This window comes from Anoplopoma fimbria, chromosome 8 (assembly GCF_027596085.1).
Source record: "Anoplopoma fimbria isolate UVic2021 breed Golden Eagle Sablefish chromosome 8, Afim_UVic_2022, whole genome shotgun sequence".
In the NCBI taxonomy this organism is placed as follows: Eukaryota; Metazoa; Chordata; class Actinopteri; order Perciformes; family Anoplopomatidae; genus Anoplopoma; species Anoplopoma fimbria.
Window position 1 is genome coordinate 25,080,583 of NC_072456.1, and position 15,446 is coordinate 25,096,028.

The 15,446-nt window shown below is 43.2% G+C and overlaps 1 protein-coding gene across 1 annotated transcript in view; it reads left to right on the forward strand.

The window, feature by feature from the left end:
• Positions 1 to 13,760, forward strand: part of suco (SUN domain containing ossification factor) — a 44,463-nt gene extending 30,703 nt beyond the window's left edge. The window contains 15 exon segments of the mRNA XM_054602312.1: positions 215 to 270; positions 1,397 to 1,488; positions 1,935 to 2,000; positions 3,557 to 3,640; positions 5,831 to 5,906; positions 6,093 to 6,668; positions 6,670 to 6,926; positions 6,929 to 7,457; positions 7,549 to 7,636; positions 7,728 to 7,832; positions 8,429 to 8,580; positions 8,912 to 9,003; positions 10,554 to 10,609; positions 12,304 to 12,763; positions 12,766 to 13,760. Of these exon segments, the coding sequence (XP_054458287.1) occupies positions 215 to 270; positions 1,397 to 1,488; positions 1,935 to 2,000; positions 3,557 to 3,640; positions 5,831 to 5,906; positions 6,093 to 6,668; positions 6,670 to 6,926; positions 6,929 to 7,457; positions 7,549 to 7,636; positions 7,728 to 7,832; positions 8,429 to 8,580; positions 8,912 to 9,003; positions 10,554 to 10,609; positions 12,304 to 12,763; positions 12,766 to 12,863 (2,787 nt within the window). The 3' untranslated portion in view covers positions 12,864 to 13,760.
• The last annotated feature ends 1,686 nt before the right edge of the window (positions 13,761 to 15,446 follow it).

Consider the following 15,446-nt stretch of genomic DNA (forward strand, 5'->3'; position numbering starts at 1 on the left):
AGAATCATCTTTAATGCATGCGAAAGATCTTAAACAAGTAGAACATGCACATAAACCTTATTGTCAACGCTTGGCAATCCTTGTATTTATTTTCACGTATTTGGTGGATTATGGGGTTTATGGAGTGGGCACACTTATTTAAATGTGTATTATTGGCATTGGTACCACTGTGGAGGATGTGCTTAAATCATAATTTTATCCGTTTTCCCTGCAGGTTGAACTCCTCTCTCACTTTGGATCAGAACACTTCTGTCCACTCAGTCTCATCAGGTAAGAGAGTAAATAGCTTTTCCTGATTCTCTTTCTATCAGGTTCAGGTTATACACTATTTAAAACATAATAATGAATATTTTATTCCATTTCTGCTAATGGTACGCCCTTGAATCCTACACACTGGCCCGTTTTTTAAATCATTCATAACAAAACTTTTAGCCCATGCAGTAAAAGTTCAACTGAGGAACCATTAAGCTTACTGAACTTTCTTGTTAAGGAAATATAAACACTGGTGGTAAACAGGAAATGTAATGCATCTGTACTTATAAACACACACAAGTCATTTGACTTAGATTTTCTACTGGGGAAAAATGTACAGTACACAATGGGTTTTTTTTATCCTGACTCCACTAGTCTTTCATTTCACACTATAAGATAATATAATATAATATAATCATTTATTAGTCCCAAGGATGGGACATTTGCAGCAGCAGAGTGGATAGTGCAAACAGAAATAAGAGACATGGTAGAAAACTAGATCAAAACAAGTATAATAAATAAGTAAAAACCTTTAAACAACAATAAGTAAAATATGATATAATGGACCGAATGTTGTTAGTATTGAACAGTGGATTGCACAGATTTCTTTATTAATATGTTATTATTTATTACTACATTTTACCACAATTTCAGGAACCATGCTGTATTTTCATTATTAGATAATTTATTTGATCTTTTCATCACTCTCTTAGTTTTATGAATTCATCAAAAAAAACGTGTATTGTCATTGGGATTGTTACATGTTACTAGTCAATGTGTTTCACCTGTTCACATATAAGATTTGCTCCAAAGTTCAAGCCCTCTCTTGTACTGTGCACACAGTTTATCTCACAAACACACAGAGGAACATGCACCTACATGTCCGTCCCAGATCTACAGGGTCATCAGGGGCTTTTTCCTCAAGGAGCTGCAGTTTGGTTCAAAGGGGCTGTAAAACAGTGAAAAATACTTGAGATAACAATTTTCTCATAATCTGATCTGACCAGCATGTTTTTAAAAAGCTGCTGCCTCCTGAAAAACATTCACCCACCTCTTCTGTGTCGTCATAACAACCCTTAACCTTTTCTCGTGGGTAGGTTTGTTTGTGTAACGCAGTATGTATGTGCGTTTGTTTTTTGTGTAGGGTGTTTGGTACCAGCATGGTGGAGGAGTACGAGGAGATAGCAGATTCCCAGTACCCCTCAGAGAGACTGGAGTACTTGGATGAAGACTTTGGTATGATGGTGACCTGTTATCTTTTTTTTTATTGGGAATTGTTGTGGATATCTCGTCCATCTTCTTTGTCGAGACCGGTTGCAAAGTTACCATTTTTCTAACGGCAACAGACGAATGCACTTACAAACAAGAAAAAAAAAGATTAAGCTGCCTCCCCTAGCAGAACATTACATGCTCTGCAAATAAGTAAACTACAAAGGACCCTGAGCAGAGAGTCAAATTACATTCTTGCTCTCCAACTTAGTCACCAAGTAACTTGTGCTTAAGTTAACCATTAATATCAGTTGGTCTTTTGTAGCCAAGTTCCCTTCAATTCTTGTAGTATTTTATTGTTAAATTCTAGAAAAGAACAAAAACTTTAAGTTACTGTTGAATGTATTATTTTCTAATCGTGTGTATTCTCATGTCTATTGCTACATATAACCTGCAGTATGTTTTTTCTTTAGACTACCCACCTGGCTATCAACCATCAGAGGACAAGGCCTCTAAAAACCTGCTTGGCTCAGCAACCAGTATGTACACAACATGCTAATACACATAAGATAAGATAAGATAAGATAAGATAAGATAATCCTTTATTAGTCCCGCAGCGGGGAAATTTGCACATATACATAAGCAAAGACTTATTCACAGTATGGTAGATATCAACAGGAGATTATCTGTTTAAGTTTTTATCCTTAGATAATACTAACCGAATAAAGGATTGTTTAGACATTAACTTTTAAGGGATAGTTTGGATGTTTTGAGGTTCTTCTCCATAGTCACTGTATTACTACAGTAGATGGAGTTTGTAGAAACAGGCAGGAGAACCAGCACAAGACCAAAGCATTGTACTGCTGTGGACGTATTTTAGGAACCTAAAAAGAAGTGGGAGCAGCTGCCTCCTAGGTTAGCTTGTTTGTGTTTATTGTGCGGCTTTGGTGAATGCGAACTCACCCTTTTTAAAACCCCAGTTACAAAATAACACAAACAAACTAACCGATGGCGGGAGCAGTAAACCAGCCACCGTGTTCTGTGATTTATAAAATGAACGTTTTTGTCAGTGGAGTCTTGTGACTTTGAAGAAAGCTCTCTGACAGCAAGGTAAAGCTGTGAAAATATTCTAAATATAGCGTACACTTAAAGTGATATTGATTTTTTTTTTTAGATGTCTAAAATACATCCACAGCAGTACATTTATTTTCTCCCGTACTGGTTGTCCTGTCTGTTACTCCAAAACCCCATCTACTGTAGTAAAAGACAGACTATGGAGAAGAATCTCATACAACAACACTTCAAAACATCACAAGTATCCCTTTAACACCGTTACACATGACCTGTGAATTTAAAGGGCTAGAAGCAGGGGATTTTTTTCTAGACTTTTACTTTGAAAAGGCCAAGCAGGGAACGCTTCCTCATTCTGGCTTAGGATATAGTTTGGGGCTTTCCAATCTTAAAATGCTCCAGTAAATCTGATAGTATACGTAAAAGAAAACAATTGCAGTTGTTATACACCTGGTGAATGTGGAGTCAATGAGGTTCCATACCGTCCTCAGTGAAACAAACAGTGTGGGTTAAATATGGACTCATTCCCTGTAGGGCAGTGTTGTCTTAACCTACTGGGTATCACACGTGCATATAGATATAGACTAGGGTTTGGGTTGCAAACCTTTAGCAGCTTGCCCCAGACCTTTTTAGATATGTCTTTACCATGCAGACACACTGGGGCCCTTCTGTCTCCTGATTTAGCAGAAGGAGGACTGGTGCCCCGCTGCACACAAACCTTCAGGGCTCAAACTGTAAAACCATGAAAAACAGCAGACGAACACATGATGTCTTTCTTTAGATGGGCCGGCCCGGAGGGGAGCTTTACAAGGTAGAAGGGGGACTTAAGGGAAGCCTGAAGGAATAGAAAGCAGGAAAGCAGAGTCATGGAAGGACATTAAGGGGGAAAGGAAAAATAAATGGCAAAGCCTGTGGTTTCATTAACAGTTGTTGGTCCACATGCTGCTGCCCGTCAACATGTTTATCAGGAGCCTCGTGTTTTTCAACATAACTGTAATATATGAGTGTGTGTTTTGTCTTTCAGATGCCATCCTAAACATGGTAAACAACATTGCTGCTAATGTGCTGGGGGGCAAAGCAGAGCTGGAGGGTGGAACAGAAACGGGAGGTATTCATCCCCCACATGTTTATATGTGCTTATGTTTTCACTCTGTTGTTTTTTCTAATTCTTCTGTTGGAATTTCTCGATAAATACAATTCTATCTCATCTTATCTTATCCCATTAGTGCTTCCTGTACCGTTAACGTCCACATCTCCCTTTTCTGAAGGGCCACTTTATGGATTTTCCACCTAAATCTTGTTCTTTCACTCTAAAATGGGAAGACCAAAAATCTGCCAGAAACGAAACCACTGTCGTCTATGTTTTTGGGATGCTGCTCTTCATACATTTCTTGCGCTATATTGGCTTATCAGCATAGTACTGATTTAAAATATAATATTATATCCTTGGAAAGCTGAAATCTTTGCATTCCTTAGCTGTAGTTTGCAGCATAAATTGTCACATGCTGAGTGAACTAAACAGTTCATTTTGAATTTCTCCAGTGGGTGAAGTGAAACTGTAAAAGTGAGAGACGGCTGTTCTGCAAGACCTTTTCAAAAGAGAAGATTTCAAAGATGCTTGACTCTCAGTAACCGTGTCAACCGTGTTAATTATAGTTTAACAGATTAAAGGCCCGACATTATTACATCTCTAAATATTCTCCTTTATTAGAAACACAGTGCCCTGACATCCATTTGCTTTATTCTCTTTGAGCAGCCACACCTTGTCACAGCTGAAAACCTTTTCATTTGATTTGGCTCATAGTTAATGTCATCCTTATTTTTTATTTTATTTGTATAAAGGATTATTTTTTTCTTATACTTAATGGTCACTATTTTTATATATTTTATCATCTACTGTCTTTAAATAGTTTTATTTATTTATTGTAAAGCACTATAGAGCTACATCTCTTTTTTAAAAAAGTGCTGTATAAATAAAGTGATATATTAGATTTATTGATATGGAGTCAAACTGATTTATCCATGTAAGACCGTTAATTGATTCCAGATCAGCTCTCTAAAACATTTTTTTGCATAACTCATGCAGTTTTAACGCCATCACTTACTTGGTCTTCAGTGCACTTCTGATTAGTAGGAAGTAGAACATTTGTTTCCAAAATGTATTTTTATAAACATTTTAGTTTTTGCACATGAAACTCTGAATGGAAGCAAACATGTAAACATCAAATTATAGTTTTTTTCTTCTTTTTGAGTAGGAAAAAGTAGGAAAAGCGCTCCACACTGGTTATGAACAAAAGATAAGAGATGCATTCATTCACTACAACTACATAAATACAGAGACCTTTTTAAGAATAGCATATCCCTCTTTCCTTCACTCTGCTCATTCTCTCTCTGCTCAGCTCCCCCTTTTCTCCCTCTCTCTCGTTCTCTAACCACCAGCCTCCCTGTCTCCCCACACATTGTTTAAATTAACTGCCTCTAAAACTGGGTCACTTTTTTATTTTTTTCCTTCTCTTCAGTTCGAGCATATGCATTTCCTTGAATGCTCATGTGTATGTTGAGCGTAGAGAGACAGATGCTTATTTGTGGGCAGGAGAACTCCGGCAGCTTTTTTTTTTCAGCAGAACTTTGGATTTCTGTGTTTTTGACTTCTTGGCAGAGAGGAGCATGGATGAATTAAGACTGCGGGTGGAGAGGCTCTGACGCCAGGCCTGCTCCTTGCCCGCTTACCCCACAGAGAGCTGCATCTAAATGACTCTCTCTCTCTCAGCTTTTCCCCTGGGGCATCGAGTTAAAGGGAAAACTCCACATGGCACCCAGATTTCAGCTACTTTATCTTCTCTATGCTCCTACACCATTTCTTTTCAGATTTGTGTTTCTCTATAAAACTAAAAACAAGATTCTTCTCGATTTGTAAAAGCTAAAAAATTAAAAAAGTTAATAATTGTTTTATGAACTGCCACAAAAATGCTTTATTTCAAATGGGAGTCCACAAAGTCAGCCTTTGCTTTATTGTCAAAGGATGAAACTCTTAACACCTCCAGTTCTGATTTCCATTTACACCCGCAGAGTAAGCAGTGAAGAGCGAGACCAGTTCGAACTGGACTAGACCGGTTCACAGTATTTATGCCTTTCCCAAACATGGGCTTGCCAGCCACACTGAGCAGCAAAAAAGAGTGTCTCTGTTCTACATTGGATTGGGGGGTTTGGGGGTTACTGTGCACACTTTAACGGCGACCAAGTGTTATCAAAGTCCTGTTCAGAGTTGAACTTGTTGTGTGTTTTCTCTAAATGCTAGGTAATACAACAACGGAGGTGATTGAGAAGAAGGAGAGCACAGAAGAAACGGCTGAAACACCTCAGGACTCTGCAGTGTAAGGCCAATTAAAGATAATGGATAAAACCGTTATGTATGTAAAGTGGTTTCAATGTCGCAGAAAGATGAGTTAAGCTAGAATACAACTACGTTTGGGATTGTTTTACATCATTTTTCTTCTACAAAAAGAGATAAAAGTCTCTGTTAATATGCTTCTAAATCTGTATCCGTGTCTTTCCTCCAGACTGGAGCCAGCAGAGCCAGAACTCCCTGCAACCCAAGAGGAGGAAGTCTCCAGTGACTCTTCCACACCTTCCCTCTCATCCCCCGACTCCCAGGAGGACAGACAGATTGTCACACTGGTGGAGGAGGAGGAGGAGGAGGAAGAGCCCCGACAGTCTACTGTCACCCTGATGGAGGAGGAGGGAGAGGAGGAGGAGGAGGAGAAGAGGGAGGAGGCGACGCGGCGGGATGCAGACAGGAACCAGTGGGACAGCCAGACTTACTGTCCTTTCTCCTCCCTCTCCCTGTCTCTGTCCTGCATGGCCACCCTGCCGGAGCTGCTCCACCGCTGGTGCTCCGCCAGGCTGGCGAAGGAGCGACTACGCAGCCTGAGGCGGAGGCAGGTTAACGCTCAGACTCCACCCGACGCCAACACCCCTTCCCTCACATCCACGCCTCCTCTGATCCCCGCCCCTGTCCCCACACCGCTCAAAGAAGCTCCCCCCGTCGCAGAAAAAGCTCCAGAGCCCGAGGTTTCTGCTCAGGGCCAAAATGAGGGAAAAACCTCGGGTGAGGTGCACGCCGCACATCCCAACGCTCACCCCCGCTGACGCACACACTCCAGAGCTCACCATCCTCCTCGAGCCGAGCAGAACAGCCACTATCCCCTCTAACGGTTTCTCAGACGTCCACGGCTCCCTGGCGTCGCCTACCCCCACCCACGAGGAGAAGCAGCTCCCTCCCATTAAAGACGCAGCCCTCGACCCCGCCCCCACCCCTCCCCTCCCGGCTGTCACTGTCCCAGAGACGAATCAGGCCGGCATTGCCACCCCCGTTCTCACAGGCAGCCCCCCTCCCTTGCTGGAGCCTCTGAGACCGCCTCTCCCGGTGTTGTTGTTCCCCCCGTCAAGGAGCAGCCTGTTCAGATTCTTCCCACCGCATCGAGGCCCGAGGACCTCATCCCCCCTCCCACTGAACTGCCAGTAGCTACCCCACTAACTGATTCCCACACAGACTCTGTAAAGTTAGGCACAGACGTTGGGGACTCACAGAGACAGGGCGTCCAGGCCTCTCAGACTCATGGGGAGCAGGGGGACTCTCTAGTTCACACCGGAGACCCCCATCAGGAGGCTGTGGACGAGGACCTGTTGAGCACCAACGGGAACGGCAACGTCCACCGGGCGGCCACGGACTTCTACGCAGAGCTGCAGAACGGAGGGGATTACAACGGCGGGGCGGTGATCGGGAACGGCGTGTTGCTGAACGGGGGAACGGTGCACGGCTCCAGCCAGAAGGAGAGCGTCTTCATGAGGCTGAACAACAGGATCAAGGCCCTGGAGATGAACATGAGTCTGTCCGGCAGATACCTGGAGGAGCTCAGCCAGAGGTAAACCACAGGACACAGTGAGCCATCAAATTAGGCGGAATGTGGACAAGTTTCTTAGAAAGGTTGTAATTTTTGCATTTGCGTTGCTCAGATACCGCAAACAGATGGAGGAGATGCAGAGAGCGTTCAATAAGACCATCATCAAACTGCAGAACACCTCCCGCATTGCTGAGGAGCAGGTCAGTGTACATGAAGACCATGAGAGCAGGAGAAGTTGCAGCATAAACTGTAACTTGTGTTCTGATAGTGTGAGTAAATTGTGCTTCTCAGGACCAGAGACAGACCGAGTCCATCCAGTTCCTGCAGAGCCAGCTGGAGAACGTCACTAAGCTGATGCTCAATCTCACCACCACAGTTGGCCAGCTTCAGAGAGAGGTAATCCATAACCGTTGTATTCCCTACAGCTCACATCATTTTTTTAAACCGCTTCAGAATTACCATCTGTTTATCGTATTTGTTTTGGGAGTTTGAGCTCAACAGGACACAAACCAGAGTCGTATGAGGTTTCCTGCTCGGAATGATCTCAACGATGTGTTTGATGTCAAACTGAAATTGAGCAGACATTACATTAGTCCTGCGAAGCACATTTGTGTAGTTGAACACGAAAATGCTAATTGGAGCAATATCGGACTCAAATTTTGATATTTAAAGACGATAAATAAAAATCACTGAATGACATAAACAAACTAACCCATAGAAGCAGCGATGGACCGGCAACTTCCGTGTTCTGCGGGCTAAAATGACTGTTTTTGTCAAGGGAGGCCTGTGGCTTCAAAGACAGCTTATATAAAGGGCTGTCTGTTGGATAAATACGCTTATACAACCACGCTTCAAAAAAATCCGAACAATCCCTTTAATGTGGAGAAATGTGCACATAAGTGATTTTCAGACTTGCAGAGCATTTTCACCGTTCTCCTGTCTTAACTCCTCCTCCTCCTCCTCCTCCTCCTCCTCCTCCTCCTCCTCTGCAGGTATCGGACCGTCAGAGCTACCTGGTGGTCTCTCTGGTCCTGTGTCTCTCTCTGGGCCTCCTGCTGTGTCTGCAGTGCTGCTGCAGCTCCTCCCCCCCCCCCACCATCGCTGCTGCCCTGCCCAAGAGCAACCACTACCCCAGCCCCAAGAGGTTTGTCACACACACACACACACACACACACACACACACACACACACACACACACACACACACACACACACACTCTCGCCACATGTGAATAGGGCATTTGCGTCTGTGGGCTTGCCTCAGAGTTATTTATAATATTGTTGTTCTCCCATTCTCAGATCTGTCATCTTGATGCCTTACACCCAGTTTTTGAATAGAACCTATTGCGTAACTTCCTTTCTTCACCTGCTATCTGCTTGTTTAAGGCAGTCATGCCTGTCCTGCCACTAACTGTAGGACTCTTGAATCAGTGATGACGTACACAACTGACAAACCACAAAATTTTTCCCATCAGATGCTTCTCCTCCTACGACGACATGAGCCTGAAGCGCAGGGTGACCTGTCCGCTTGTTCGCTCCAAGTCGTTCCACTTGTCCTCTACAGAAGGTAAGATCAACCTCTGCTGAACACACACACACACACACACACACACACTTTATAGAGAAGTCTCTCCTCAAACCTGCCCTCTCTGTTTTTCTCTCTAGTGTGTTTCTCCCTCTTCGTTGAAACATAAAGCAACATTAAGGCTTGTTATCAAAGTCATAGCTCATAAGATTGCTGCAGGGATGATGATTATTGTAGGTCAAAGATTGGATTAGATTATTGCAGAAAATAAACTCTGTGACAAACAAACATTTATGATGTTTAATAGTAAGATAATCTACATAAATAAACACCCCTTTTATGGATTTTTGAAGCGTGAATGCAAACCGCAGATGTAAAAAGCTTAAGTTAGGCCTTAAACAAACTACACCACGGTCACATGACTTCACGTCACCACCACTAAGCTAAAGGAGGACTGGTGTTCTAGTCATAATAATAATAATAATAATTAAGCCTTTATTAGTCTGACAATGGGGAAATTACAATTCTCTGCATTTAACCCATCCCGGAGGAGCAGTGGGCTGCTAAGAAGCACCCGGGAGCAACTGGGGGTTAGGTGTCTCGCTCAAGGACACCTCGGCATGTTGACTCTAGAGGGGTTCGAACCACCAACCTTGTGGTCGTGGGACGAGCGCTCTACCTTGTGTGCCACAGCCGCTCAGACACTAGCTACCGACTTTCTGCTAAATGACTGTAATGTAATGTAATGTAATAAGACACGTAAAAGTTCAAAATTCACCAGAAGGGTATTTACTGACGTATTTCATATGTGTTAACCACAGACCTTATTAAAGGCATCTAAACAAAAACCCATTGACTTCAAAGACAAGGGAACCGGATGTGCTAAACATCCGGTTCCCATTTACAGGATTCATGACTCATCCCTGCAGCAAAATAGCTTTTTGAAGCTAGTTGCGTCCGACTGCTGCAGCGTCTACTCCGCATACTATCCAAATCTTTCTCCATTCTCTCCAGCGCTCATTCAGCCTCTATCTCTGCTGTTTCCTCTCACACACGTTGTCACTGCTTAGAAGCTGAAGTGATAGCCCCGGTGTTGCCATAGCCTCGGGCAACACAAGCCAACAGGGAGAGGCTGGTGGTGCAGGCAGGAAAAGAATCAGAGTCTTTGCCTCATGAAACCCAAAACTCCCCCCTCTGTTCATTATCCCTCAGCAATGTATGTGTGGGTGGGTTGGTGTGTGTGTGTTTGCCCTTGAGACTGAGAGGCTGTCATTGCCAGCTTGTGGCCACATGCAGACTCCAGGAGAGTAATAATAGAGCATGGTGCTTTGCTGGCTCATTGTAGACATTTGCAAGTAGTTATCGATAATAAAATAATGCTTTTTGTGTGATTTTTCTGCTTTTTTTTGTTTTAGTCAAATTACTTCTGTACAATAAGCAATGATTAGAATATGGATTTTCTTTTTCTTTCTTATTTTTTTGCCATTGCATCTTTTAATAAAACTACTTGCAAGTTCACTTCATGCTTGTTACATGTATGTATACCTGTTTGCCATTCCATCATTAACCTGGCCCCTCTCTCCCCTCCCCAGTAGGTCCCGATGACTTGTACATTGTAGAACCTCTAAGGTTTTCTCCAGAGAAAAAGGTACAGTGTCTGTTCCAGCTGCTGCTGTTGGCTGTGTCGGCCGCCTAACTGTTAAGTGCTCTCTCTGTGTGTGCGTGTGTGTGTGTGTGTGTGTGTGTGTGTGTGTGTGTGTTTATTTCTAGTGTCAGTCAGTCTGTACTATAAGTGTGCTAGAGCAGTGAATGGCTTCTTCGTCAGTCACTGATTCTCTGTGGAGGAGCTGGAGATAAGGGAGCAGCTGAAGAGTGTTCAGCCCACTCCAAACGCCTGTTAACCACTTCTTTGCGGACACTCTGGGCAAAGAAAACGGTCTTCATTGCAAGTCCTTTTTAAAATGAAAACACTTCACACGCCTCTTCTCCAATTAAAACGTTTAGTGAGGTGATTACAGCGTGGAGATAGCACAGCACTGATCAGTTATAAAGACTGTCTGATGATATTTCAGAGTTCCGACACGTCCTTGAAAACCTTGAGAACAAGTTAACCAATTCTCCTGTCATAGAAAAAAGAGAGAACAAAGTCAAAGGTCCTGGGAAATGATTCCAACATTCTCTTGTTTTCTTTTAACTTCGAAGGAACTACTAGTCTATATTGTAGAGCTCCCCAAAACAGATAACATTGCCTTCTGAAAGTTATGTTCAGGGCCATACTAACGGGAAATGGTAGTTTATGGAGTATTTTGGTTACGATATGTAACGTCACATCGTAGCACCTGCAGGTTGGATGACTTTACAACTTAAGTGCCTGAAATTCTGAATAATATAACTTACATTATCCTAAAAATGTTAAATATTAGTTTTTATTCTATGATCAATTTATGATGATTTCTAAGCGCGTAAGAGATGATTTCATAGAGATGTTACAGCCACAGTGTGTGTATCCACATAGCGCCTTTTTTCTGAGCGCCGGTGTCTGTTTTCTGAGCAGCTCTGACTTTTTTGTGCGACCTAAAGGTGAATAAAACAATGTAAAACAAATAGATAGTAGCCCAAATAGATAAAACAAAGCATAAGAGCAATGCTAGTCTATCGTAAAACGGTGATATGTTGTCAAGATATAGTTTTCTATAGAAACAAAAGTGCTTTTTTATTGAAACGCTGGGATTAAGCACCACCCAGAGGCCGCTTTTCTCCCAGGAAAAGGTGCTATGTGGACACAGACGTATCTTAAATCGGACTTCCACAGAGAGAAAATGGGTATATATACAGTACCAGTCAAAAGTTTGGACACACCTTCTCATCCAACTACTTTGAAGAATGTAAAATATAAAACATATTCTGGTTTGTTGAGCATTTGTTTGTTTACCACATAATTCCATATGTGTTCCTTCATAGTTTGGATGTCTTCAATATTAATCTACAATGTAGAAACAAAATAAAAATAAAGAAAAACCATTGAATGAGAAGGTGTGTCCAAACTTTTGACTGGTACTGTATTAGTGCATGTCACGATACCCGTCCATCATACCGGCTAGATCATCACTGAAAAAGTCCTTGAAAGCAATCTCTAGAAAGCGTGGGATTAGTTTCTCCCAAATCCCAGACTCCATCATTCCCTATAAACATCCCCCACCATCTTTGGATCCATTTGTTGGACCTAAGCGTCGAGCACAAAAGTGGTTAACACTGCTTTACATTATTAGATTCATCTTGGCTTTCTCTAAATGAACTTTTTTTTTTCATCATCCCCTCCTGTCTTTGTGTTCTTCTCTGCAGAAAAAGCGCTGCAAGTCAAAGTCGTTGGACAAAGTTGAGCTCCTGAAGCTGGCTGATCCCTCGGCTCCGCTCACAAACGGGGCTCTGAACTGCAACGGCTTCCAGCCATGCCTCCCCGCGCCACCTCCTCCCCCACCTCCACCTCCACCTCCACCACCTCCTTCTCTCCCACCTCCACCCCCTCCACCCTCTGCGGAAGAGGTGTCATCACTGCCCACTTGCACCTCCAAGGAGTTCCCCTCAGAGACCAGCAGCTGCAGCTCGTCCACCCACTCCGAGGAGTCCTACACGGGCCGACCCCGCCCTCCCTCCCCCCCCGCCCCCGCCGGCCTGTGCAACGGACACCGCCTGCCTTTCTCCCTCCAGCTGACCCCCGCCAAGTCGCGGCAGGAGAGGCGTTCGGTGAAGCGGCGCAAGTCGCGGCAGACGGAGGAGCTGCAGTTCCCTGCCATGCAGGTAGGGGCGTGGCCTCTCTGCCCAGCCTGCAGCAGCTCATGAAGGGAAACAAGGAGATCAGTGTGGGGACCATCGGGGTGACGGCGGTCACCGGACACGTCTGAACACTCATTTTTACACAACTTTCTATATTTCACACACGCACTATAAAGGTAGCAGACTTGTGAGGAGGTGAGATCGAAACTGCGACCCAAAGAACCACGTTTTCCCATGAGCACCAAGGTCGCGCCGTGGAATTGAGGTGGCTGCAGCAGTGACATCATCCGCTCCTCATCCACTCCTGTCATAAAGAGCTGTTTACGGTTACGTGCCTTTATATTTGTTCTAGATCTTTTAAATGCTAAAGAAATATGAATTTAAAGACACAGAGAGACACTGTGGTGGAACATTAACACAAGTCCATTGAAATGTGTTTGAGATTTATTTTTTTTCCTTGACTGGATAAGCACATTGTCCCATGACGGCTGAGTACCAGTAAGTTTTTAAACCCAGTCTGAGCACAGTGAGGAGAGGAGCCGACCTCAGCTCTATGTTCCTTCAGGAAGGGAGGGACATCAAGAAGTATTAGGCTGCTGGAGAACTGTGGAGCATGACAAACTACTTCTCTTATCCTTATTTCCTTCTGTCTTTCATTGCCATCTCTTTCTTAAATCCATTCTATCTTTGTATTCCATCCTAACACGACTGCAGGTGTTTGTAATGGGACCAGGGCGCTCATCTCTCATCGTACACCAGACTTCTTATTCTCTTTCTCCGTCTCCGCCAGTCTGTTTCCAAACCAACCACCAGAGCTGAATGAAGAACAGGATTTTTACATGTCCGAATGCGTTTAACGTCCCATTTAACCCTCATATTACACAATGAAAAACAACGGCAACAGTTGTTGTAGATCCTACGAGTTCACAATGAACTGTCCTGACTCCGTTAGTTTGGGCTGGCCCCGAAGAGCTCACACACACACACACACACACACACACACACACACACACACACACACACACACACACACACACACACACACACACACACACACACACAGAACAGAGAAATTGCACTTGTTACAGAGGATATTGTGACTGTGAGGAAAAGGTAAAGGCTTCAAACAGGCCAGAGGAAAACCATCATGGAGGTTTTATGGTCTATTTTCCTGTTTATATTTAAGTTTTTCTCTCATCCATAGCTGAGCCATTCTCCTCTCTTCAGCCGTCGCTGGTGTTGCTTGTTTTAATTATTCTCACCACCAGTATGGAGGCGATGCGTTTTCCTGTTCAGGGCACAAAGTACAGTTGGAGCATGTTGGGTTGCAGAGCTGAATGTTTACACTTCTGTCACACACACACACACACACACACACACTTACACACTCACACACCCTACTGGGGCCCCTGCAGCCGAAAGTCTGACAGACCAGTTTTTATTTATTTATTTATTTAAATGACTACAGATTTTTTTTCTAACCCAACTTGCTTGCCAGTCTCTGCAGCCCTGCAGTTCATCCATGTGAGAATGTTTAGTAGGGATATGACGGTGAAACGCACTACGACCCGCACTGACACGAGGCCCGTTTGTTCTTCTTCTTTTTAGATATTTTTTTTATTTCTTTACATTTTTAGCTTCGGCTCTGACATTATGGCTGCCCCCCTGAGTCTGTTTGATCCGAGTCACATGTCCTGCATCGACTTTTTTTTTTAACAAGATAATCGCATACTGATTCATGGAAACTTTGTAGGATCTTCACTCTGCTGCTTTTGTTAACGATCATAGCTGCTGTGTAGTCGGACGTAGTGGATAGAGGCTGAGCTGAGAGTCCCGTCTGCTAAACAACCGATTTTTAACTACGCTAACATTCAGCTTTAATGTTTAAAACAGCGTAGGAAGTGAGAAATCCTCAAAATGTATATTTTTCTTAATGTATGCAGTTTCTGAATGGCTCTGGGTGGTTGGACTTTTGACAGAGAACTTTTATTTCTGGCTTTTCTCTCCCAAAAAGAGCGCCATTACCTCTCCTGACCAGCTTCCACAGCTCCCTCTTATCTCTTTACATATCTTTATCCACCAAGGTCGCCTCCGGCCACCATTGCACGACTTTCTGTGACTGTGAAGTTTTAATATTTCTGCTTTTATCAACCACTCTTTAACTGTGTGTTCCCATTACGGAGCTTGAATCGCTTTAATCTTCACGCCTGCTTTTCTTCTCCCCCTTGAATCATCTGTGCATCCTCACTCTCATCGTACACTCGCTGTCCTTTTTTTAATTCACTTGTCATTGCTCTTTTGACTTCATGTGTTCGCCCCAACCTCTAATAATGTGAGGATGTGGTTTGTCGAATAAAAGGGAACGCAGCAAAGATGGGTGAATTTGGATCACTTTTAATGTGATCCTGTATGTTCCACAAGCCGAGCAAATCATGAGTTGTTTTTTTTATTTTTATTTTATCCTTTTTGAATGTGTACCATCTTATGTTTGTGTGTGTGTAAACCTGTATGCATGTGAGGATTTATCTGTTGATCTCATGTATGTGTGTGTGTGTCTGTGTTATGAGAAAGACTACTTTTGAATTTACTTATCCCATAACACAGAGAAAAGTGGGGAAAGCCCTCGAAGAGAAATTCTAGGAGCTCAGTGTGCACTTTGAATGACTCCTCATGCCTTTTGTTTTTTTTGTTTTTTGTTTTTCTACCTAATA